This window comes from Polyodon spathula, chromosome 2, assembly GCF_017654505.1.
Source record: "Polyodon spathula isolate WHYD16114869_AA chromosome 2, ASM1765450v1, whole genome shotgun sequence".
NCBI lineage: Eukaryota > Metazoa > Chordata > Actinopteri > Acipenseriformes > Polyodontidae > Polyodon > Polyodon spathula.
Genome location: NC_054535.1, coordinates 42,920,298 through 42,947,434, shown reverse-complemented (window position 1 = coordinate 42,947,434; position 27,137 = coordinate 42,920,298). Strand labels below are relative to the sequence as shown.

Genomic DNA, 27,137 nt, shown 5'->3' with positions numbered 1-27,137 from the left:
GGGACTCGCAATGGAGACTGACGACAAGAAGGGATGTAAGCCCTGGTAGGTAGCAGGTCAGAACCGGGACAGTACCGGGTCAGTGACTAACACCGAGTCGGTACAGTGGGATAGCAGTGCAAAGCCTCGGTCCCAGTTCGGTACAATACGGTACTTGGAATGGAGCTGTTCAGTGACCTCAGTACCGATACGGTACAGGTCTTCCAGTCTGCAGTTACCGCGAGCAGCACTGTACAGGGATGCCGACCTGTGCATGCTACTGGCAAAGCTCTCAGACAAGACTGAGGGAAGCCTGTAATAGCCCTCGTAATGGTAATGAGAAAGCTGTCACCAAAACGGTATCAAGATGCTGTGGGAGGGATTGCAAGCAATCACTTCAATTAGACAAACTGTCTCGTAATTTTGGCCGAAGCCAAATGAGAATCAAATAACTCCAGCCAGAGATATTGCAGCCTGCGGAAAGAGCACAAAGTCAGCTGGCTTATGTTGTGGCGACTTAAGCCGTCAGTTTCACACGAAGCACAAGGTTACTTTTTATAACAGAAAAAGTAACAAGTACTTATCTGAATAGGCTCTCCTGTCTCCTGAAAGGAAAAATGGCACGGAGATCTGTGCATGCAATCCTTTATACCCTCAGGGGTGGGCATGACTGCATCACAGAGGCTCGGCTGAGCAGCTTTGTTATATATTATTCAGGTTTAAGGTCTTATGAGGTTCATACCCATTTGGTAATGGTTACATTTCATACTTGAAAGGGAATAATCATTAATTTTAAAGAAAAAAAATGTTTATACAACTTTTTTTTTTTTTCAACAAAGCTAGGAGATCCTCCACCGTTAAGAGTTAATTCAAGGACATGGCTTGAGCGAATATCTACCTGCAAAACTGCTAGAACTGAAATGCTATTAATAAACTAACAAAAAAAGCACCCAGCAGGAACCTGAAGATATTAACAGGGAAAAAATGGGAAATAAGGTATGGGGAAATAAGATATATTTTAAAGGTAAAAAGTCTATAGATTTTTTGGTTTTATTCATTTTATACTTCTAATACAGACATTCTAGCAAGTATTTACTTTAAAGAACAATTCTACTGTATTCTGCAATTGCTATTGCTCTGCAATTAACCCAAGATTACCTGCTTTTATTTAAGAATGTGGAAAATCAATTCCAACAAATCACTCACAGCATTTCAAAAGTGGCTGTTATGTTTCTAGTAACACAGATGGTAATTTGTTAACAAACAGTGGCATTTACAAATGCCTTTGGGTCATCAAGTCACAAGCCACTTCTTCAAAAAAAAAAAAAAAAAAAAAAAAATGATACTATTAAGATACTATGCCCTCAAGGGTTGCTCTTAACCCATAAAATGACTCACAGAAGGAAAACAAAAAAGTGGTTTACTTTTCTATTTGACGGAAAAAGAAATACTCTGCTTCCTAAACTTCTGTGGACAGTGCTTTGTGATGCCTTGACATAAAATAACATTTTTGATTTTTGTTGTTCTTTACGTAATTTCACCGTAGTAGTTAATACTCATTTATAGTATGCAACGTATAGTCTCTCCACCTGATGCTAAAAGCTTAATTTAATAAAATTAGCAAGTTGCATTGATTTGTATGTTTTGTTGGGCATAATTAAACTTGAAGAAAAGCTTACTTCTGTTTGCCATGAATATTTCCAGCGCAGTGTTCTGTAGCAAAAAGCGCCTTGAGAAGATGGCCCGAATCTCTGTGAAGAGCCATTTTCCGTGGAGTCCTTCAGTGTAGGTGAGAATCTAGAAGGCAAAAAGGCCATTTCTGTTCATTTTAGACGCATAATGTGATATTAAAAAGGAACCTATAAAGGTGCTGATCAACAGAAAACATTGAGGTAAATGACATACTTGCTCACTTTTTAGGCAAGTTATCTGTAGGAATGCATTAGTCTTTTCTTACTTACATGCTTACAGTTAGCACTAAAATATTCCTAACGGGATTTACACACATCTGGAGTATCACTCCATTTTTAAACAATTTTCACATAACACATTTACATTTTGTTTTACTTCAGGGTCACCCACATTCTGTGGGAATGAGAAACACCAATACGGTAAAGAGAGAACATAAAGCAGAGCAGCAGAAAAGTACAACGGGATAAATTGAAGGTGTTTCGTTCCCCCTTGTGCTAAAGCTTCCATTAATCTGATATTCAGTAATTCTGAAAGCAAAAGGCTGCCTATATAAGAGGTTAAGTATCATTTTGTCAGCTAAAGCTAAACAAAAACCTGCAAATGAACTCAGCCTAATCTCTCCATGGAGTAAGCGGTTGTCAGAGTAACTTGTTACAATGCCTGTCATCCCGCTTGACAGACACAGATGCTTAGTTTGCCTACACAATTCAAACTAATCCTATCTTTAGCCCTAACCCACTTTGTTTCATTGTTGCCTCAGTTTTTGCCTTTTCATTTCAAAGCTTAATTATGAAGGTGTTCAGGGACAACCAGAGAGGACCACTTGCTCTGCCACCATGCCAAAGACAGCATTAATCAAAAATATTCAAATAAGGGAAGTATGCCACAAGGGTTCATGATAACAGTTCCTTAAAGTACTCATTAAAAGAGGTGACAGTAGTGGGGAAGCAGCTGTGGCCTAGCTGAGCATAGACCCTCATGTCTCCCTGGAATAGTATCTGCCTGCTCGGCAGCTTCACTTCAAAGCCTCTGGAGTTCAATTAAATCTGGATTAGGTGGAAGCTGCCCATCTATGGAACTTTGCAGGTCTCTGGCACTATACTCACTGACAGGACCCAAGACAGAGGTATGGGCCTCCTAAGAGGAAGTTGCCATGGAAACCACATCACAACCACAGTCTTGTCTACATGTTATATATATATATATATATATATATATATATATATATATATATATATATATATATATATATATATATATATATATATATATATATATATATACACACAAAATTAATTGCTGTTTTAAAAAGAGCGTCACTCACTTTAAGGAAGCAAACAGATGTGTTTAGGTTTCATTATATTTTGCAATACAATCAATTAATTTGTACATATTGATTTTTATTCCCTGTATTTTTGATAGAAAACATAGGCAGTCATTAACTTCCAGGAATTGGCTGTTTTTCAGAACTACAATAAATACTATGTTACAACCCAGCACTCAACTAATCATACGGTTATAATTCCTGTGTGAAGCGAAACCATAGTGATTTCTTAATTAAAAAATGTAGATTGTAGTTTGTTTACATTCTGTCTGATTTTCTTGCTTACAGTACAATGGATAGAGACAATCCTCTGCAATCCGCCTTTCTTTGTCGCTGCTGTAACAAATGTGAAATATTATAATAAATCTAGCTCTCTATATATGTAAAACAAGAAATAAATCTTCTGACAATTATGGATGTGGTAGCGGTAGGTAATACTAAAAGAAACCTCTAGTGAAAACGTGTGTCAAAGAATTTCCTTTAGTATAACTGCATATTCTACCATTGAGTGTTTTTACAGTTATGGGTATATTGCCATACACAGCTCTACACACAAATAAAAAAAGAAGCCTCATTTTTTTCTATCAAATCATCATGCTTTAATTGCCAATGTGGATTACATGACTCTGTGTTTAAGCATGAAACGTGCCCACTGTCTTGTTGGTTTAGCTACCGGTACGCAAGAGGAAACATGATCTCCTGGGCTTGTATTCTCAAATGAAACTGAAACACAGTCCAAAGAAAACAGCTTCTTGATAAAACATTAAAATTACTTCAGCTGTATTATTGACAAGGTGTCAATTACGGAACATGCAATTTAGTAAAGTAACATGAAAAATAATGGTTTAAAGGCTAAATATGGGTACAATGTATGTACAATTTTCTGTTATATATATAAAATTCCAATAGTCCATATTGACCCCACTTGTAGTAACAAACAATAATTAAAATATAATTGAGAAAAAAATATTAAAATAACCAAATCAGAAATATATACTAACACATGTCGTTCAATAGAGTACAGTGTAAAGCTTACATCCAGTTTAATGCATGCATTACTATTCAGATTTGAGCTGTAATTAAAAGATTTTGACTAGGGAGGAAATAAAAATCTGAGAAAACAGCTGTGTATCAAACTTAAAGCTGTAATCTCAAAATGTGATCAGAGGGGCTAAAACAATGTGGCAGTGAAATGGTTATTTTTCACTGGACAACACCAGTAATTGGACTATATTGAGAAAATCATAGAATTCAGCTGTGCACCAAATAGAAAGACAATTCGGGTTAAGGTTACCCTAGCCAACCTCATATGATCTGTGAAGTATGAGGTTTTGGCAGTGAGCAGAGCAAGCTTTGTAAAATCCAATGCCATACAAGGATTTTTTTTCTCTTGCTATCAGACTTGATCTAGAATCACAGCATATAGTATAGTATCTGAGAGTGTAGCTTTTTATCACCCAGAAACCAAAAATACCTCAATATGGTAACCATCTTATGTTACATATCAAAATGAAGTGCACTGTTAAATTTTGCCCAAGAGGTTTTCATAAGACTGAACATATGAAGTTGGTATCTGAAATGTTTTGAGATGCTAACAGTTGAAATAGCTGTGCCGGCAGTGGATAACAGATAAATGAGCTCCCCTCACAGGGATACTTAACAATAATAACTACACAGAATATAAAATGTTAGTATTTTAAATAAGTAATGTATTTGCTAACCACAGCTGCCAACTGTCTGATAATAATGCAGTAATTAACAAAAAAAGATCCATAAATATTAAACTCTTCAACATATCTGCAAGCCACTGTGCATTAATGGCATGAAAAAAGAAAGGAAATGAACCTCATGTTTTTCCTTCCAATCACTGATGGGGATAATAAACTCCCAGCAAATGATATATCAACTCATTTTATCTTATCGCTTTGAGCTTGGCTGACAATGAAGTTCATATTTCACTGGTTCCATTGAAGATTGTGAAAATGACTTGGCCTCTTGACCTGGAATTTCACTAGAAGACAGAGATTTCTATTCTGCAAAGTAATGCAATTTTTCAGGTGTCAACCTTTAGTCCAGCTTCAAAAATGTATTTAATTTATATTAACCAACGATATTGATATTTTCAGAGGCTCCCAGAAGAACGCTCTTTGATACATGAAGCACTGACTGGCAAATTGATGTCACTCTTGACGGGAAGGACTATTTTATTTGGCGGTGCTTCGCTCAGGACAGATTTATGACAGTCTGAAATTCTTATTTTGTAATATAATATTTGTACTGGACTGATGCACCTCAGAGATCCTGACGTGTAAAGAATTCACAGCAGGGAAAAGCCTATACTGGTGTCTGACATTTAACCAATATTTCGCATTTTGTGGCCCCATAGTTAGATTGACTGGGTTGACAATTATAAAAAAAAAAAAAAATCATCATGGTTGATATGCTTTTTGTGTTTGGTATGTTTTACTGTATTATATGGCCACTGTCCATTTGACTACATCACAAAGTCACAACACAATTTGATAAAACTGTCAATCCCAGGACTAACAGCTAGCAAGTAGAAAATTTCTATTTTTTTAGGATTTGGTACTACACAGAGAGGTGGATCAATGCACAAGATTACAAATGGAGACTGATCTGCTCACCCAAAGAGCAAAGTATCTCCAAGGCAGGTTTGAGTCATGCTTGCTGGGCAATAAAAGAAAGAAAAAAAAGTCACCGATTACCTCACTACTCCAGTAATGACCACCACCAGAAATTAGGTATATATATATATATATATATATATATATATATATATATATATATATATATATATATATATATATATAGAGAGAGAGAGAGAGAGAGAGAGAGAGAGAGAGAGAGAGAGAGAGAGAGAGAGAGAGAGAGAGAGAGAGAGAGAGAGAGAGAGAGAGAGACAGAGACATCAGACATGAGTATCTTACATCACTTCCCTGGCTCCAAGGTAATCAACACTTTTGCTTTGCAGATCTGAGACCAGATACTTGCTAAATTGCTGCCACTTCTGATTGTACTGGGGTTTGAACTCATGGGCCTTGAATGATAGCGGGTTAATGAATGAGTGAATGCACCAGTGGTTTGCAGAGAGTGAAACAAGGCAGCATGCAAGCAGGTGCTGAGCTGCCATACAGGCACCGCTTGATGCAGAATATCATCCTTTGCATAGGGTGTTCTTAGTTGCTCATAGGCAAATCTATACTAATAACGTTTTTAAAATAACCGCTACATAACAGTAATAAAAATCAGCATCACATTTTTTTAGGAATAAAACAGTACAGGGCATGTTACGCTATAGGAACACTGGTTTCAATGATCACTCATTATAATAGTGAACAACACACTGTCTATTTTGCAAGTCAGTCATGTTATAGATAACACCGTGTAACAATTTTATTTATTTTTTGTTCCTGGGTAGTAAGTGTTATTTCCTAATTGCTTATGCCTCAAAAGTATAGAAAATGGCTATTATTCCCCACAAACTTTGCTTTTGTGACCAGGACAGTGATATTTCAAAATATCACTATTTCCAATGGGAAAACAGGCAAATGTGTGTCTTTTCGTTCACATAAAGTCAGAAAAAAACAACATATGAATCCAAATTAACATGTATTTATACTAAAGTAATACAAAAATGACTACAAAAGATTTAGAAGTGAGTAGTTTTTCAAGATTTACGATTATACTGTATTTACAGTACAGTATGATACTGCAGACATGTGGGAAAAAAGGTTTCGTGGTCAGACAAGACAAAAAAAAAATTGAACTTTTCGTCTAAATTCCAAGCGTTACATCTGGAAGCAAGCCCAACACTGCACATCACCCAGCCAACACCATCCCAAAGGTCAAGCATGGTGGTGGCAGCATCATGTTATGGTGATGCTTCTCTTCAGCAGGCACTGGGAAGCTTGTCAGGACAGAGGGGAGAATGGATGGTGCACAGTACAGGCGGATCCTTGAGGAAAACCTGTTTAAGTCAGCCAAAACTCTGAAACTGGGGAGGAAATTCACATTTCAGCAGGACAATGACCCGAAACACAAAGCAAAAGCCACACTGGAGTGGTTGAACAAGAAGAGAATTAATGTTCTTGAGTGGCTGAGTCAAAGTCCTGACTTGAATCTAGTCGAAAATTTCTGTCAAGACTTGAAGATTCCAGTCCATCTACGATCCCCAATAAACTAATCAGACATTAGTGAAAAATGGGCAAAAATCCTATTGCGCAAAGCTAGTAGAGACCTATCCAAAATGACTGTAAAATGACCTGTAAAAGGTGCTTCTACCAAGTACTGACTTAAGGGGCTGAATACTTATGCAACCAGTAAATTTCACTTTGTACATTTTCTTTTCAAGTTTTGTTGACATTTAACCTCCTCCTCATATAACAGTGTTCAGTTTAACCACTACAGTTTTGAACAAAAAAGTTTGTTTGAAAAACTGTGCAAGCATTATTTGTAATTCAACAAAATGTGACATTATTGGTAGGGGGGTGAATACTTCTGCAAACCATAATACAGATTGTGTTGCTGAATGTCTGCACTGATAAGTCTACTATGAAATCCATTAAGTTTAGAGCATTGTCATCTCCTCTCCTGTTTGATTGATTACCCCTTTTTCTTATGCTCATTAATCTCTTCACCTTATCTTTTATAACACTTCATTTCAGCAGAAAGGTAATAATAAAACCCTCATCCATTTACTCATCTAGTCATGCGGAAATGGTTAATAACAGGATACAAATTGAACTTCAAATCACCTAATTTTCCTCCAAAGGCAAAAGAATATAAACCAAACAAAATAAGCCTCTTTATATGGGGCAAAATGCAGGCAGCGTAAATGGTGACATTTAAAATTAAGCATTTTAATGTTTGCTTATTATGTACATTTATGTATGAGCTGTTTAATCTATTAAACTAAAGCACTAGTTCATTTTTATTAGAGCAATAACACAAGAGTCGTATCATCCTAAACCCACAGACAGCTCATCTGCCCAACATTAAATGTTATTCAAAAGGTTATTTATCTTTTTACACGTATGGCACGGACTAGTCTGCTGTAGTCAGTTGGGCATTCTTTCATAACATTTCACAATGCCTTCATCAATTTATTTAAATTTAAAAAAAATCACCAGAAAATTGAGAAAACAAGAAGTGCTTAACATAAGAATTTTCCCTTCTATATCCAAAAAACACTGACCTTTTAATCTCAGTAGAAATACAAAAAGGCCTAGATGTCACAATACAAACAGGGACAGGGGTTAAAAACATGCAGCAATTTGTACAAATCTACATGAGTGTAGCGGAGTTCAATGTAATTTAAATGGACATAGTGCAAATTCACCAGCTGCCCTTTATTTTTTGGTGATTAGTGTTTTTTTTTCTTCTAATTTCCAGTAGGGGTGGAGAGCAATGTATGAGATATGGGTATATATGGGCAGTGCATCAATAGATTTTATGAAGCACTGAAGTGGAGTAGTTTTCACAGAGATGAGCTACACCAGGAGCTTAACTGAATATATTGGCAGAAATAGAAATTATCTTAAAGTGAATAAATCACTTTAATTCAATATTTTGATTACAAAACTCTAGGGAAGGTTTGATGTTATAGGAAGGGATATGCTACCACCACCTCACAACTTTGCAGGCCATTTGAGGATCTCCTACAGCAGGGTGATTCATCTAAGTACCCATACTGTGACTGTGTACCATATTGGTATACTGCAATGCCTGTACACACACTGCCTGCCAGGGTGTCGTACAGTAGTGGCACCATCAATGTGCAGCCCTGGCCAGCAATTTAACCCTGCTTTAAAAGACACTGACTAACATCTTCAAAAACACAACCCCAAAATAGAAGACACACTAAAACAAGCACAAGAATTACTGGTTCAGTGCTGCATGTTTCTGCTGTAGTAAGTAAAGTGCAAAGGAGAGGTTATTTTGTGTGGAATTTGAATGGGGGGGGGGTAGATTTTGCTAGAAGTTATTCAAGGTAGGGTCAAAAGTAGAAAAGGCAGAACATCACCACAGGATCGTGGATCCACAAAATGCTAACAAAATCGAAGGCTGTGTCACATACAGCTTTTTTCTTTGTGAATGAAATGCTCTTAACAACACGTAACTTTGCACTGAGAGATGTCAACCCCCATCAGTAAATTCGTTTTTCAAATTAATGAGGATTCAGAGAAATCTGCTGCCTAATGAGCACTCGTACCAATGTGACCTAGGTTCTGCTCCAGTGCTGCCAAAATCTGCTTGAAGAAACAGTGACACAAGCACCAGTGCAGAGCTCCTTTTGTGCACATTCTGTATCCAATTAACATGGATTTGTTGTTGGTTTAAATGATACATGAGAACAGCACTGTTTCCCCCTCTACGAAGATATTAAGAAAAGGACTTGGGAACAAGAAATTTATGGAAAGAAAAATAGGTTGTGTTTTCCAAAATACAAACAATAGCACTTGTATTAAGAATACTAAATCTCAACATACAATTTTAATTAAATATTTTAAGACTTCATAACCCTGGTTTCTTGGGTTGAATAAAGGAAACTTGACAACTAACTGTTAAGAAACATAATATGGTAGTTGCTCATGTCAAAATTATAAAAATAATGTTACATGTATATAATGTTTCTCAAAAAATGATGTAATGCAAAAGGTGGAGTTTATATCAAATGCTTCGTTTTTCATCCATTAAAAAACTGCAAATTAAAGTTTAACCAAAACAGGATGTTAGAGGAAAATATTTAATTCTCTGATGTTCTGTTCAAAAATGAACAAAAATGAACTTTTGGGACATGTAGCCTGAATTTACCCTAATGAGGATTAAACCCTTTTCTGTTCCTCTGCATGGTGTTTGCTAAAAGGTTAGTCTTTTTACATTCCCTGCAGCTTGCTTGCAGCTTAGCCTTTAAAGTCCTAACAAAAGTCTTTTGCGGAATTAAAAAAAAATGCTAGAGTGGTCTTGGGGTTAATTGGAAGAGAAGTGAAGTCTTTAAAGCATTGAGTCATTAAACATTTAGCCCACTAGAACCCATTGTGTTAGGGAAAGAAGAAAAGGCTCTGGAGAGACCTCACCAATAACAAGGTACCAAATTAGCTGAAAAATAATGGCTTGTGATTGTTTCACAAACTGTGGGGGACTCCTTTTATTTGTTTTGCTCCCTCCCCAAAAAACTGAATGCAAGCCTTTCTTTCTCTCTAAAGTTTAGATTCAAGGAGTTTTAACCTTTGGGTCTATAAGGGCAGTGCTAGCTACTTTTGGATAAAGCCAAATAAAAGCAGGATAAAGGTGACATAAGTGAGGAGAAGACGACCGTGAAATTTGTCAGACATACGCAAATTGGTAAACTTGTGATCTGAACAGTGTGAAACACTTTAAAATTCTGGCAATTTAGTAATACAGAGGAACACAGATTTATTTTCACAGAGTTCACACTTTTGGGACTTAAAAATAATAATAATAATAATAATAATAATAATAATAATAATAATAATAAAAACTTAATATAATGCATTATGTATCAGTACACAAGTGGGAAACATTATGATTAAACTGTAAAATCTTATGAATGAGTTTAGCGTTAAATAAATAATTAGAGCACAACTTCAAATAGATACATATACAGGGAGAAAAAAGTTAACTGTTTTTAGTACTTTTTTTGTACACAGGTTACATCAGTAAACAAATTAAACTGAACTCTGTTGGATTTGAAGTGAAAGACTGAGGTACATTTATGTAAAACACACACAATGAGGTGAACAGAGAAAATTGAAGAGACAGCTTAAGTTTTGCTGCAAAATGGTTAAAAGACTCTGAAGTATTGTTCCAACTTTTTCTTAACCTCCGCTGCATTGTGAGCATCGCAAACATCAGACGTGTTAAGATTACTGACCATTATCTCTTTCATTTTCTCCGCTTTCCCTCACAGTACCCTTTGCCATCGAAATACAATTTTGGGGGAGTTGCAGGAGCGCTAAGAAGTAAACTTTCCCTAATCCGCCTATTCTTACAGCCTTAATTGGATTGGAAGCGGGGTGGGGTTAAAAAAAAAATAGACCATTCAGTCTGTATGGCTGCAGTCTTGAAGACTAAGAGGAGAAAGGTATTCCTGAAAGAAAATCCACAGGGATTCAGGGATTGAAAGGTACTGAAAGGTGACATAACCGAATCCATCAGATCCTTGACATGTAATGAATGGTTTCCTTAAACAGGTAACTTTAAAACGGATTCTGTAGATCGGACTTCAATAGTAGCATAAACTACAAAGTCATTTGAAAACAAATGTGTCACATAGTGACACAATTTAAATTTTTTCTCACCAAGAAAGCTATCCACTAGGAGACAGCAAATATTTGTGAAAACATGTGGGATTTAGGCGGTCTTTTTTTCCAGCTGGATCGCTTGCTTATTAGCATTTTTACTAAGAGTGCACTAATCTGTGCTAAAAGTAAAAGAGATAATCTTGAGCATCAGACTTTGTAGTAAAGTCACAAGACACATCCTAAATCTATCAGCTAAAACCTTGTGAAAAAAAGGCTTAAAAAACTTATGATTTTTCCTTATCAGCAAGAAATGTGCTGTCTAACCAATTCTCCAGAGACTCCAGACTTCTAATAAATTAAGCTAATAGACTGTTTTAAAACAACAACTTTTTTTTTCTCTTTTTTTCACTGCCATTACTATGCATAATAAGAAAAATTACTCAATAGAATTTTCCTTTAAACTACTATTAGCTATAGCAGACCATTCTCCATATTTCAACCGGAAAACAGTCTGAAGACAAGTGATGATATGGTTATATATGCAAAGGTCCCAGTGAATGTTTGTATATACAGTGATCCCTCACGATAACGCCCCTCAAATATAACTCTCCTATAGGAGGTCCCCCAGTTCCCTATACCAGTGATCATGCAATATTGCTAGAGTAACAGTACTGGTGTTGTTCAAACTGTAACCTACTCAGTCTAACTTCCATTTCTGTCTCTCCCTTTTGTTACAGTATCTGTGAAACCTGCGCAGGTTTACCTGATGTATTTACTTTTTTAATGCAAACTGAACTCCCGACAGCCATTTAGCCAGGCTATTTAGTTTAAAAACTGCTAATTAAAATGATCCATGAGTGGGAATGTTTTTGTTTTTGTAAAAAATATAGCGTTGATTATATAATGCTTTATGCACGGTTAATTAACAGAAAGTTACATTTTTGCTTCACGATATATGGATTATAGAGAGGGAGTTATTTTGTTTTGGATTTTAGTCAGATGTGTGTTAGGTATCCCGCGACGCCCCCATCCCCCACTCCCTCCCCCATTTATAACGATCTTTGGTTATAACACTCATAGTGTGTCACCCCCAAGACCCGCGTTATAACGAGGCAGCAGTGTATTTACAGAATCGCAGGGTATATTTAAGAATATATTTCACAGATACCAGCTGCTTGAATTAGAATTTTTTTATTTTTTTTAAATAACAGAATTAAATAATAATTAGTGATTTCATTGAAAACATTTTTTCACTCTTCAGGAGTTATTTTAGTTTTTTCAAATGCCTGTCTATATTACGATTTTCAACTTTCAAACATGTTGTTTACATTTTGTCATTATCACAATTAATATGAGCACAGCCAAGGAAACAAACAGGAAAAAAAAGGTGCTTTTTAAATGTAGTAAATTTGCAATTATTTTATTGTTTTCTCCCAATTTGGCATATCGAATTATTTTTTCTTTTAGGCTCAGCTCACTGCTACCACCCCCGCGCTGACTCGGAAGGGGTTAAGATGAACATACCCTATCCTCTGAAAAGTTTGCCATCTGCTGACCACTTTTTTTCACATTGCAGACTCACCATGCAGCCACCTCAGAGCTACAGCGTCTGAGGACAATGAAGCTCTGGGCAGCCTTAGGCGAACAGCCAGACTACAGGGGTCGCTGGTGCGCGGTGAGCCGATGACACCCTGGCCGACCTAACCCTTCTCTACCCAACATTATTATGGTATTTGTTGGTACCACAAATGTCACTTTACTTAAAAAACAGGATTCTGAAATCCTTTAATCCATCTGCCAACCATAAAGTCGTCACAACTGAGTGGCCATAGTCCCTATGGATGTGCCATTTCATCCAGACTGGACAGTTCATTAGTCATAATTACTAGAAGAATCTGGCAGAGAATGCACTCACTCTGAACGCACTACTGGAGTCTACTGCTTCATTTTCAGCTTCCACACATGTAGAGGTTTCAGACTACTCACACACTGGTTAATGTGCATCCAAGTTAGGATTTACCCATTTACCCATCCATCAGCTAATATAGCTGGGATTATAAATATTGTATTATTATTATTATTGATATTATGTGTAAGCCATAAAAAGGTATGTGATTTAATATAGCACAATATAAAATGTTACAATTCTGTAATGCACTGGCTGTTTTCTTGGGGTCAATATTACAGCACCATGAAATTGACGTTTTTACATATTAATATTCATTTAACAGACTACCACCTCTAGGCATGAACTGTAAGCCACAAGGAACATCCCACCTCCGTGACAAGCTACTTGTATACAGTGCTGAGAAAAAGTTTGTGAACCCCTTAAGATTTTCACATATTTTAAACCTAAAATGTTATTAGCTCTTAATCCAAGTCCTAATAACAGATAAAGATAACCTGATTAAACAAATGACACAAAAACATGTTACTTTTTCAACATTTATTTATCCACAAATGATTCAACATTCAATATCCATGGGTGAAAAAGTATGTGAACCTTTAGATTAAGTAACTGGTGGCACCCCCTTGAGCAGCAATGACTTCAACTAAGCATTTCCTGTGACTGTTAGTCAGTCTCTCACACCAGTTTTAAGGAATTTTGGCCCATTCCTTCTTACACACCTGCATCAACTCAGTGGCATTTGAGGGCTTCCTTGCATGGACAGCTCGCTTCAGGTCCTGCCACAACATTTCGATGGGGTTTAGGTCCGAACTTTGACTAGGCCATTCTAAAACGCAGAATTTCGTCTTCTGCAACCATTCTTTTGTAGATCATCTTGCCTGTTTAGGATCATTGTCTTGCTGCATGACCCACTTTCAGATGGTCTGGCATTCTCCTCTACAATCTTCTGATAAAATGCAGAATTCATGGTTGTGTCAATGATGTCAAGCCGTCCAGGTACTGAAGCAGGAAAGCAGCCCCAAACCATCACACTCCCACCACCATGCTTGATGGCTGGGATGAGGTTCTTCTGTTCTTCTGGTTTTCGTCAAACATAACGTTTCTCATTGAGACCAAAAAGGTATACCTTTGACAAATCTGTCCAGAAAACATTATTTCAGAAGTCTTGTGGATCGTCTACATGCTCTTTGGTGAACTTCAGATGGGCAGCAATGTTTTTTTTGAGAGCAGTGGTCCTCCTGGCTATCCTTCCATGAACACCATTTTTGTTCAGTCTTTTTCTGATAGTTGAGTCATGAACATTCACATTAGCCAAGGCAAGAGTGGCCTACTGATGTTACTCTGGAGTTCTTTGTGACTTCCTTGATGATTTTCCAGTTTGTTCTTGGAGAGATTTTGGTAGGACAACTGCTGTGACTGTGGTCTTGAACTTTCTCCATTTGTAGACCATCTGGCTGACAGTGGATTGGTGGAGCTCCAAATCCTCAGAAATTGTTTTGTAAATCTTTCTAGACTGACGAGTATCAATAACTGTTTTTTTCTGAGGTCCTCTGAGATTTCTTTAGATAGTGGCATGACCTGTTTCCACACACCTGTATGGTGAAGACGAAACTCACAAAGTTTCTGACCTTTATATAGGGTGGGGCCTCCCAAACTCACCCCTGAAGATCTACCTAATTATTTAAATACCTGAGTCCAATTATCCCCTTAATTGAGCTGATAAAACCAGGGGTTCACTTACTTTTTCACATACCCTGAATCTTAATTACTTATTGTTTGTCTATTTCATACATAATTTTGTTTCAAAAGACATGGAATTGGTTAATATAAACCCTATTGGATATTTAAGAAAAGACTGGTTTGATTCAAGGCGACTGTCATGGCAACTACAGAATTTCCATCATTATCATTGGGGTTCACAAACTTTCTCGACACTAATATATATAACATACTTGTGACAGTATCAGTAAAGACTACTTACTGAGAAGCCTCATGTAAATTTGAGAAATTACAAACATACCAACCATTTAAACTCCTGACTAACTGACAGGACTTCAATTAGCATGCAACCAATTGTCCTGTTAGTCTCAGCAAGGTGAGTCTGGTTGACCTGTACATACTGTAGATATACACACACACATACTAACAAAATTGTGAAAACAGTGCTCCCTTTTTATAAGGTAGCCCTTTACACTGCGTAACAGGTTATAAGGTGCTACGGTCATGGCTCCTATTTGCCCCATAATGCCATTACACTAAAACTAAAACTTCTTGTTGTAAGGCGGGACACAAACAGCAGTCTCTTAACTGAAGTGTTATAAAGGGTGAGCAATGTTTATTCCCATTGAGATTTTATATACCATTTGTTTTGCAATATAGTGTTCTTAACCCTTGCAATCTACCAGATTATACCAAGAAATTCTATTTACAGAATGTTACCCCTTCAAAAATTAGTAAACCCTAGCAATACCACTGCATTCAGCCAAAGTTATTTTTATACTTGGCAAATAACATGACAAAAAAAGGGTCAATTTTATTATCCACTCCTTCAGGGAAGGAGAGTGAAGCAAAAGATTTCTCGATAATCAGCTCAAAAGAAATTGAGGATCCAAATATTCTCTTGTTTTATTGTGCGCAAACTTTTGTTGTCCTTCTTCAGAAAAGCATCTTGTTTCTTCCCTCATCAAGCTGCAGCAGCATGTTTGAGCATGCACTTGTTCCGAGGAAGACATTAGTCATCATTAGCAGAAGCACTGACACCAAGTCTAAGTGCTTCCCCGCAATGACCAAGTGGCAATCATCTTTCCCCCCAGACTGTCACTGCTGATTAAGCTTTTCTTTCATGAAAAGCTAATTTGCTGTATTCCCCTAGCCTTATTTTACATTTCTGCAATAACAAAGCATGTCAACGCTCAGTCTGCAAATGCAGCAAAACACTTTGCACATGAAGCAGAATATGAAAAGGTTCAGCCTACTCATCTCCACGTTTTATCCTTAAGAAAAAAAAAGATTATATATAATCAGTAATACTTCACAATTCACATTCTGTAAAACTTTGAAGCACAGCAGTGGCTTTTGAAACCACTGTACTGTTTTTGAAAAGCACACACAAACAAGGAGGTTTCAAGAAAAAATACTATGTGATGTCTGCAAGCAAAAAACATGCACTGCAGGTTAATATGTTACAAAGATCTACAAGAAAGAGATGCATTATTTGCAATTTCTCCGTATACCCGAGAAAGAACAACTGTGGCAATAATTCATCCTGGCCTACAGCATCAGAGGCTATATAAAGCATATGAGCAAATAATTAATGTTTTTCAACTTTAACATCATGCTTACTGTGGCAAAGTGCCCGTCCCTTTGTGTGTTTTGTGTTGTATGTTGTGTGTTAATGTTGGTGTATAGTCATTGGTACACAGGTTATAAACGGGTCTGTGTAACACAAGTGTTTAAAATGTATATTTGTATTTAGGCACAAGGATTGCACAGCACTTCATGTGCAAGTAAAAAGTAATAATATATGAGCACGGGGAATTGCACTTTATTAATTCACGTGCAGTTGTACCGCGACTCCAACTGAATGATTGATTATCAATCGAGTCTCGGTACAGCTGCATAAAAGCAGCATGTTTTCACTCACTCGGGGTTGTCTGTTCAGAGAGTGGAGAACGGGATTGGAGACAGAGGTAATAATAATAATAATAATAATAATAATAATAATAATAATAATAGTAGTAGTAAAAATATCAGCGCATCGTGTTTGTTTAGTGTAAGTCCGTTTTGTTTGTCTGTTTATTTTGGCCTCACGTGCCGTGTGCTGTTTTTGTTACGACCTTTTTATTTACTATTTGTTCATTTATTAAAACGCTGAGCGCAAGGAAGTGCTCAGCTTCCCCAAAACTCCATGTCTTTGTTTATTTCCTGGTTCCTGTTTCTGGTCTGATGTCCCCCACTCCAGCCGTCTTTGTGACACATGGTGTCATCGTGGGATTACCAGCGCCTCCTAGACGCAGACCAGAGTAGGGACCGCAGATTTTTTTTGGCAAAAAAAAAAAAAAAAAAAAAGACTGTTGTTTTTTTGTGTGTGTGGGGAAAAAAAAAAAATAATAATAATAATAATAAAAGAAATGGGGAGAGGAAAGCGGCAGCATGACTGCAGGATGAAGAGGCGGAACTAGAGCCCAGGAGGGAGGAGACAGAGCCTTTCCCGTCCTCTGAGAAGATGCTGGACTAGGTGTCGTACCTGAAGTGGAGTGGGGAGGACCTCCCACTGGTTGTTGACCTGCTGCGGGCCAAAGATGGGGAACATTGCGAACGCTGGGAACAACATTTCTACCTAGTGCCCTTCGTGAACCCGGCAGCCGTGGTGATCAACTACCTGGCTGCCGATATGGGACTGCCCTAGCAGGTTGCATTCCAAGTGGGAGGAGCCACGCTTACCTGCATCTTCATTAGGCTGAAGGGAGATGACTTGCAGCTCCAATCTCCACCAGCAAAGGAAGAATGCCTGCTGGTTTTGCCTCCAGAGCCAGAGGGAGAGGATCTGTCTCCAGCGCCAGAGGGAGAGGAGCCATTGCTGCCGTCTCCAGCGCCAGAGTGAGAGGTCCCACCGCTGTCTCCAGAGCAGAAGGGAGAGCCGCACCAGTCCCCTGCAAGTGAGCGAGAGCCATACCAGTCCCCTGTAACAAGGGTAGACTACACACTGCTCCTACCTCCGTCGCCAGGAGACTACACGCCTCCGCTACCTTCATTGGCAGGAGCAGAGCAGCAGGAGCTGCCTCTGCCTCCGCCACCTCCACCAGCAGAGGGTGAATGCCTGCTGGGTCCACGTCCACCAGCTGAGGGTGAATGCCTGCTGGGTCACCGCCAACCAGCAGAGGGTGAATGCCTGCTGGGTCCCTTTCCACTAGCAGAGGATGAATGCATGCTGGTATCACTTCCCCCAACAGCAGAGGATGAATGCATGCTGGTATCACTTCCCCCACCAGCAGAGGATGAATGCCTGATGGTATCACTTCCCCCACCAGCAGAGGATGAATGCCTGCTGGTATCACTTCCCCTACCAGCAGAGGATGAATGCCTGCTGGTATCACTTCCCATACAAGCAGAGGATGAATGCCTGTTGGTATCACTTTCCCCACCATCAGGGGGAAAGGAGCAGGAGCTGCCTCTCCCTTCACCAGAAGGACCAGGAATAGATGCTGTCGGTCCTCAGCAGCCCTTGCATAAGCTGCTAAGGGAAGCACAGGGAAGAACCGCCCGGCCGCAGTGGCCGAGAAGAGGGCCAACACCCACATATCCGGCTTGTCCTGACTCCCTGCCTCGATTCGCCCAAGGATGCCTACCTCGCTTCGCATCGGCTGGGGTCGCTGGAACTGCTTCGCCAGCGGTCACAGTCAGCTCTGCTTGGCCACAGGGGTCAGTGTGGCTGGAGCCCCACCAGAGGAAGCTGCTAGCTGTGAAAAAGGGGGGAGAGGTCAGGAGACCACCTTTCCCCGCAGCAATTTCGCTGCAGGTGTTCTGGGGGCTGGAGTCCCCCCAGAGGGAGCTGCCGGCTATAAAGGGGGGAGAGGTCAGGAGACCACCTTCCCCCGCAGCAGTTTCGCTGCCGGAGATCTTGGGGGAGGTCTGGAGACCACCAACCCCAACAGCTTTTCCGCTGCTGGACTTGCCCCAGCTGAAGGAGTCATTCTGGGAGCTGTCAGCACGTCTGCTGACAGCCACACCAATGGCAGCATTTCCGCTGCCAGTGGTACAGCGGGAGGAGAGATTCGCCCCACTGTCAGCACATCTGTTTACAGCATGGCCAGTAGCAGTCTGGCTACTGGCAACATTGCCGCCCATCAACCCCTTCAAGGTCCCTGTTCTTGGCCCAGGACTTTGAGCGAGATTTTGGGGATTCTAAGGGGGGAGGTGGCCATTGAGGCCATATGTGCTTTGCACAAGGGGGGGGGGGGGGGGGGGGGGGGGGTATATGTGGCAAAGTGCCCGCCCCAGTGTGTATTTTGTGTTGTATGTTGTGTGTTAATGTTGTTGTATAGTCATTGGTACACAGGTTATAAACGGGTCTGTGTAACACAAGTGTTTAAAATGTATATTTGTATTTAGGCACGAGGATTGCACAGCACTTCACGTGCAAGTAAAAAGTAATAATATGTGAGCACGCGGAATTGAACTTTAATAATTCACATGCAGTTGTACCGCGACTCCAAATTAATGATTGATTAGCAATCAAGGCTCGGTACAGCTGCATAAAAGCAGCATGTTTTAACCCGCTCGTGGTTGTGTGTTCAGCCAGTGGAGAGCGGGATTGGAGATGGAGGTAATAATAATAGTAGTTAAAAATATCAGCTCACCGTGTTTGTTTAGTGTTAGTCCATTTTGTTTGTCTGTTTATTTTGGCATCACGTGCCGTGTGCTGTTTTTGTTACAACCTTTTTTTGTGACACTTACTCAAACTACGTTCTTAATTTTATTTTAAAATGTGTAAAACACATCACCTTCAGATGTGAAACACAGTCACCTCCCTAGCACTGTTGAAAGCATCTCAGGAGAACCTAAGTAAAATATTTAAGACACAGATCTTCGAGTACATTCATCACAGTCATTGCTGTGTTTGGATGCCCGACAAGGGCTTCAACTCCAGCAGATTAGAAAAAAAAGAAAAGCTGTACACAAGACATTCAGCAGCGATGCCACACCCAGCCTCAGACTTCTGTTCTGCGTAACATCATAAACATTGTTAAAGAAACCACAGCAATAGCTTATTTTAGGAAACTCAAAACATTTACTTTCCTGTTTCATTTCAATTTGTTAAAATTTTTTTTTTAATTGTTTGCATGTGTGTGTACAGATTTGAGCTGCCACAGAAAACTGCAGATCTGCATCAAAAAATGCTGCTGCAGTGAGGTGGTATGTACACATTTTATTTACAAATCGGGCAATTGATGCTTGCTGTGACATTGGCATTTAAAAGATAAAGTATTTGTTTTTTGCATCGTATATACAAGGTGATTATAAAGTCAACAGTCGTGCAATAAGGACAACTGACTTTATAATCGTGTAAAAATAAACAACACAAAAAATGATGAAACTAGGCAGATGGAAGGAAAACCAGAACTCCATACGCAAGTTGCAATGCTGAACTGACAAATAAGAATTTCGTTCTTACTTTTGTTGAAACTGTCTGCAATAAAGATACTGCCCTCTTCTTGATGAACACATTTATTGCTACACATGCATGCATGCAATGGCAAAGTTAAGAGAACAGTCTGTCCTCAGAATCCTTTTACGGATGCTTGTCACTGAGAGGTTGAGCAATTTATTGACCATACTGGGATGCACTCTGTCAATGCTGAAAGAAATATGAGTGAGGGTTGTGTCTACTGTTCCTAGGCTCATTGACAATTACATACCTGCCTCAGTCGCCTGTTATCCACAATACAAACTACATGGAGCTAACTGAAAAATCAATAGCCTCTTCACACTGGCTCTGGCTTTGATTGTCAGCTCCTGTCTAAGGTCAACGCTGACAATAAAGGGGCAGTGACTGCTTGATGCTTTCAGGACAACCTAACGATATGGAACTGCCAAACAGAACAGTACATTTTTCTCTCCCTCCCCCCCCCCCCCCACCCCCCCCGTCCCGTCCTCCTCACCAATTAGGGGCCTGGACGGGGCTTTGAGAAAGGCCCTCGGCAGTCAAAGCTGAATGCAGTCCAGCTGTACAGGCCAGTGCCCTGCGCGCAAGACAGGAAATCCACTGACAAGTTAAACAAAACAGAAAGTTGTAACTGTCATAATCTGAATCGCACTTCTCACACTAACAAGGGTGTTATCAGTCAGGGCAAGCCCTGGAACACATCGCTCAAGCATCCATCAGTCACCCTCATCATAAATCCACGAAAAACTCCACGTGCTCCAAGAAATCTTATGCCAACATTTCACCTCAGACAAAATTTAAATCATTTTCTTTCTATTTAAATAGATAAATAAATAAATATAATTTATGAAGCACAGAGCCACCTTCCTAGAAAAAATACAATTCAACGTATATGATTTCAATATTACAAGGCTGGTACTCATGCACAATACATAAAAAAAAAAAAATGCTATAACCGCCAATAAACTAAACATTTTGGTCTGAATTTACACACACACAATTAAATAAGTGCTTCTTGCATGCAGAGTGACAGAGAGGGTGCCTCCATTAACCACCAGATTTTCATACTCTTAACAACATATAATAAAGTATGTCCTTTTCATTATAACTGGCTAAGCATGACACTAATAGGTTGTGCTAAAGAATGCCCTTTTTAATAGATGCCTACCTTTCATCCATAATTTCACAAATTACAGAGTAACCAATGTCCATAAATTATTGAGATTATGAAAAAGTAGGTTTCAGCACCCTATATTCACAGCATGCAGAAAAATGTCTTGTAAACACTGTTCATGGACTGTAAACAGTACCAAGTCCCAGCTTTATTGATCTTGGGCACCTGTATAAACATTACTGAGGTGTGACTTGTAAAATGTGTAGTGGCTCTGACTGCTACGCAATTTCCATCCCTGCTATTTGATTAATACTTCCCAATATATCATGCATGCATAGCATACAATACAAGTCACTTAACCGTTAGTTAGATAGAGAAGAACACGTGTACTATACATCCATGGCAGTGGATAATAATACATAGTTTAGGGTTGAGTATCAGCTTATACTCCAATTGAGATGCAACAGGATACCCACATGGGATTTGGAAAGCAACCAGCTGTGCATAAATAGTTACCTTTCATAATGTTTTAAATATATACAATCAGCACATCTGCTAACATGACATCATCAGCTATGCATATGCACTGTCCTACAAATCAATTATCACCCCTGTGGTCATCATTATTAGCAAGTTGTGTAATCCCATGCAGCCATAACAACTTGAAGGCACCAAAAATACCATAAGATGTTGGAGTGTCTGTGTTTCTTTTTGAAGGCATTAAACAGACTGTGTGATGGTGGGGTGTCCTTACTCATACAAGGGTCAGATTTAATCCATGGCACCTCAAGTGAATTGAGATCTTTTGATTGCACAGACATTGGCTACGTGGCAGATATACCTGAACAGAATGCCAGATGCAGTTATTTCCTGATGGGAATAGGGAATAGCAGAAAAACACTGCCCCTATCTCTCAACAAATGGGGTCGGGCTGATTTGAAGAGCACATTTCTTCTTTTGCCATCCTAATGGCTAGATCTCAATCTATTTGATGCCCTGCCAGATGAACCTGATCAACTCTCATGCTTCTTTTTTGTTAATAAAATGTGATTTGCAAATAAAAAAGTACAAGAACGATATTTTCTCCACGAAATTTCAATTCGAACATATTGTTTGCGAACAAGTGGTTTTGAGAGATCAGATGATCCAACAATCACGCCCCGTCACCTGCTAAGCAGAAACAAAAATTGAAGATATTTATATAAAAGGCAATGTTGGCTTGTTTAAAAACATGGACTTTTTTTGTTTTAATTCCACAAGAATTAATCCAGCTGACAACAATCAGTTACAGCTTCCCTGTAACTTGCCTTTCAGCGCAAAACTAATTAATATACATCAATCACTAGTTTTGGACCAATTGACATGATCTCTTTGTCATTTCCAAATGCAAGAAAAAAGCAGCTGGAAAAGGCTAAATGCAAGAAAGCACAGCATTGGTCTCAACCCCAATACATACCTACCTTCAAAATTAATATAATTAGTCACTTAAGTGCCCCATAGTAACACTGATAGAAAGATATAAAAGCTGACACTGTATGAATGAAAGTAACATTCATAGTAATACACAGACACTATGCTTTGTCAGTCTAGCAAGGCAAGTCAAAAATTCCCACAAAATGCCAGGCATATCCCAGGCAAAGGTGATAATAAATGGCAGCTTTTAAAAGTATTTGGATGAGTCTCCCTGCGGACCTGGTAAATGTGTCAGCTCCTTTTGGGGGCTTATCAGATAACACGGTGAAAGGGCATGGACAGTGTCCAGTCCCAGCAAGAGAATCATTGGGAAGCAGTCACACAGACACAGATCAAAGATTTCTAACTGCAAACCACAGACTAGTCTCCAGCATGACTTTTTTTACTTATTTATTATTTAAAAAAAAATAATAAAAAGGCTCTTTAGGATCTACAGATAACAGAGGATGTTTCTCGAAAAGAAACAGAAAGAAAAAAGATATTTGATAGCCACAGGCCTAGGCAGCTGTTTTGCATCCGAGTCTTACTTCAGATGGCTGCAAAAGTTTTCATCGGTTTTGTCACGAGACATCACTTTAATAAGCTGTCACAGATGGCTTGCAATCTTTCGATTACAGTAACTTTTTTGTGAAGGAAATAAATCCTTTTTTTTTTTTTAAAGCCCTTTTGAAAATGTTCTCGCTGTGTTGTGAAATTATCCAGTGGTTGGTGTGTACTTATGCTAAGCTTTGCACAGATTCACAAAGATCCAACCCAAAATTGATAGTGAAGTCAGCGCAACATTTACCTACTGTAAAGGATAAAAAGCATTCCACTGATGTTCAGCAGAAACGTGCATTGTAATGGACTCAAAGTTCAGATTGAAAAGCTTGTTAATGACAGAGCTAAACAATACAACATGGAGGACATTATACTATATTGCAAAATACAGCACAGATAACTGAATTTTAGTACAGAAATTTTAAAATGACAATGTTTAATACCAACATCTTTTGTATCCTACACAAGTTCCTAGTCAACAGGCTTTCAGGATCATACAGATCCATTATAAAATAAAACAGACTGTGTTTACTTGGTACAAATTCCTTAGATATGACGAGATCACCCCGCCAGTCAAAAAACTCTACCCTTTTGTGAAGCCATTATTTTCCCGGCCTTCATCTCCTGAGATGCCAAGAAGATTATTATACATTACGCTAAAATTGTGAGAATTCTGAGCATGTATACAATTGTGACGTACGAGCATGTTTTAAATGTTTGAACCATTCTGGAAACTCGTGTGCATTTAGTAAGGAAAACAAGAATCAACCTATTTATATAGAAAGAGTATTCCTAAAACAAGCTGCTATTACAGGGAGGGAAATAAGACTCTTATTGCACAGCAGCTTCACCCATTCCAGGTTTTACTACGAGCTTGATTAACCATGGTTCATAGATAATGAGCTCAGGTGTCTCATTAAACTCACAGTAATGAGAGTCTTATTTCCAGCCTTGTATTATTACATATTCTGGTTTACTCCGGCATACAATTACATGTGCATACAGAAAGCACAGTTCTGAATCGTACACTCAGTCTTGTACTAAATCAGGTAGGGGCACAGAGGCATGCATGATAGGAGCACTGTGCTGGCGTGAGGAATCTACATCCTGTCAAATACCCTACAGTACTATTAAGAACAAAAGCTAAATCAGAGGGTCAATTTCAGTAACTTAATACTGTTTTGATGATGTGAGGAGGAAGTAGTCAAACAATTATCTGCATGGAGGGAACAAATATACAAATAGGCTGATAAAACTATATGGCAATTTAGTTATTCAATCTACATTTAACAGGCAATATAAACTGAAAGGTTCAAACTCACGTTGCTATGAGATGACCGCTTCAATAGTTACACTTTTCTCCAAATGCCTCTAGAACAGAGGTTTCTAACCCTCGTCCTAGAGAGCCACCGGGTCTTCTGGTTTTCATTCCAACCCATTTCTCAGTTAATTAATCAAAACAGCTATTGGCTTAATTAGTCAGGATTAATACGTGTTCCAGAACTTTTGACGTAAAGACACCTATAAAACCTTCAGGACTGGGGCTCTCCAGGGCCAGGGTTGGACCCTGCTCTAGAATAACACATTTGAGAAAACATCTACATTCACCATAAACAGATATAGTCCACAGCCCTTCTCTGGGTGACTCATATACAAAGAATGGTACATCACACCAGTTGCAACGCTTTTTAATCTCAATAATAAATAGTGCTGGGAAAAAAACCCGAATGAATATGTTTGTATTTGGTAGAAATTACAAAAACATATCTTGCACTTATGTCGCCAAATGTTGCGCTACAGTTTCAAACGTAGCAAATGAAAAAGAGCTCTGTGTTATATGCGAGATTAATATATAAAAAAAAAACACAGGATCAACACAGCAGCTCTTGAGCCTCTATTTAAAAGTTTTAGACAGCAAAACGTAAACAGACCAGATTATGCCTGTGCAAGCATAGTGCTCTTTTTTACACAGAGAATTGTGAGGGTCTGGAACCAACTCCCCAATAATGCTGTTGAAGCTGACACCCTGGGATCCTTCAAGAAGCTGCTTGATGAGATTCTGGGATAAATAAGCTACTAACAACCAAAAGAGCAAGATGGGCCAAATAGCCTCCTCTCGTTTGTAAACTTTCTTATGTTCTCTATGGAAAGCGATCTATGGATTGTGCTTTAGCGTGAATGAGAATCTCATGACAGAAAATCTCATGACAGAAAAAAGGCAAGCAGGTCATTCTGAAATGCCTCACTTAAACAGTGCCTAACTTGCTGTAAATGTTGTGTAGTGATTTTTATATAGATTGTACGTTATATATTTTTTTTGTTGCGACTTTGTTGTGTGTAATGTAATAAACGAAAACCAAAACATCAGAATAATTTTTCAACGCCATTTCCACATTTGTTTAATTTGAAGTGTTTAAAGTTAAATTTCAGTTTTGTTTGGTTTCATTCAGTTACAATAAGGCACAAGTAAAACTCATGTTATTACTTTACAAAAATGTGTCTATGGCCACTGTTTACTGTGAAGAAACGGCAATAGCAAGGAATTAAAAAAATTTAATAAAATTGTGCTGGCTTTAATTTTCCTTTTAGCACCCAAGTCAAAAAATGACTTGTGCTCTTTCCAAATCAAAGTCTTAATAATTCTCAGGAGCTTCCATTGAAATTGTCATGTTTTAGATGATCCTCATGTAAATAAGTAAGTGTTTGCTGGTCTGCACTCTGTTCTGACACTCAGCTAAAACCCTGTTCTGCTGGTACACAAGATACAGGTGTCATAATTTCAATTGCTGCAAGTTTTGCAAAAGCAGGAAAGATGTCGGAATAGTTCTCAATAAAAACCCTGCAGGCATCATCCATGGCGGTAAAACCATGATTTTTGAGCATGTGTTTTACGTGTTCAAATTCTTGGCTGAGTCCAAACAGGTAAGATGCTTTAATAACAGGGGCGTGCACAGTGCTACATGGGATACTGAAACCACTGTTTGTTTGTTTGTTTTAAAAAAAAAGAGGATGCAGGGAGCAGTGGAACCATTTTTACCCGTGGTATTGCATAAAACTACTTTGTAATATAAACAAAATTATTGGATAGGGATGAAAAGGGGATCTGTTGTCTTTTACATCTGTGTTTTAGAAACACTGCTGTTATTTTTAAAATTCAAATGTCCTATGTATATAAGACACACTTCTGCGTAAATGTGACCTCTGAAATGCAGTGTACTATTTATTTTGGAAATAAACAAAACAACGTTTAACTTGAACTGATATTTGCTATCCATTGTTTTGTAGTTAATTCACTGGGGTAAAGTAAGTCCTACACAACATATGCTTTATTCCTGTGATATTTACTCCTGTGATATCCGGGCCACGCCCCCTGCTGCTATGCGGTCTCTGCCTGCATTCTGAGCAATATAGTGGCTTTTATTACTTTTTGAAAACAAACGAATATTTTAATTATGAGCGAATATGCGAACATGAAAATCCCGTGTTTGTCCCAGCACTAACAATAAATCCATTTAAATAAATGTAACATTAGAGTTGTCTTTGTAGCCCACATTTTCTTTCTTAATCTGTTGTGACACTTCTGTAAACATTAAATAGACTGAACCCACTGCAATAAAATAAAACAAATACTTTCACCCAACAATCGACAATATCTG

At 38.5% G+C, this 27,137-nt stretch overlaps 1 protein-coding gene across 7 annotated transcripts in view; it reads right to left on the bottom strand.

The window, feature by feature from the left end:
• Window positions 1-27,137, bottom strand: part of LOC121296784 (lipopolysaccharide-responsive and beige-like anchor protein) — a 295,937-nt gene that overhangs the window by 107,591 nt on the left and 161,209 nt on the right. For all 7 annotated transcript variants that reach the window (XM_041222596.1, XM_041222620.1, XM_041222603.1 and 4 more), the window contains one exon: window positions 1,659-1,776. In XM_041222596.1, the coding sequence (XP_041078530.1) occupies window positions 1,659-1,776 (118 nt within the window). The remainder of the gene's footprint in view (window positions 1-1,658; window positions 1,777-27,137) is intronic.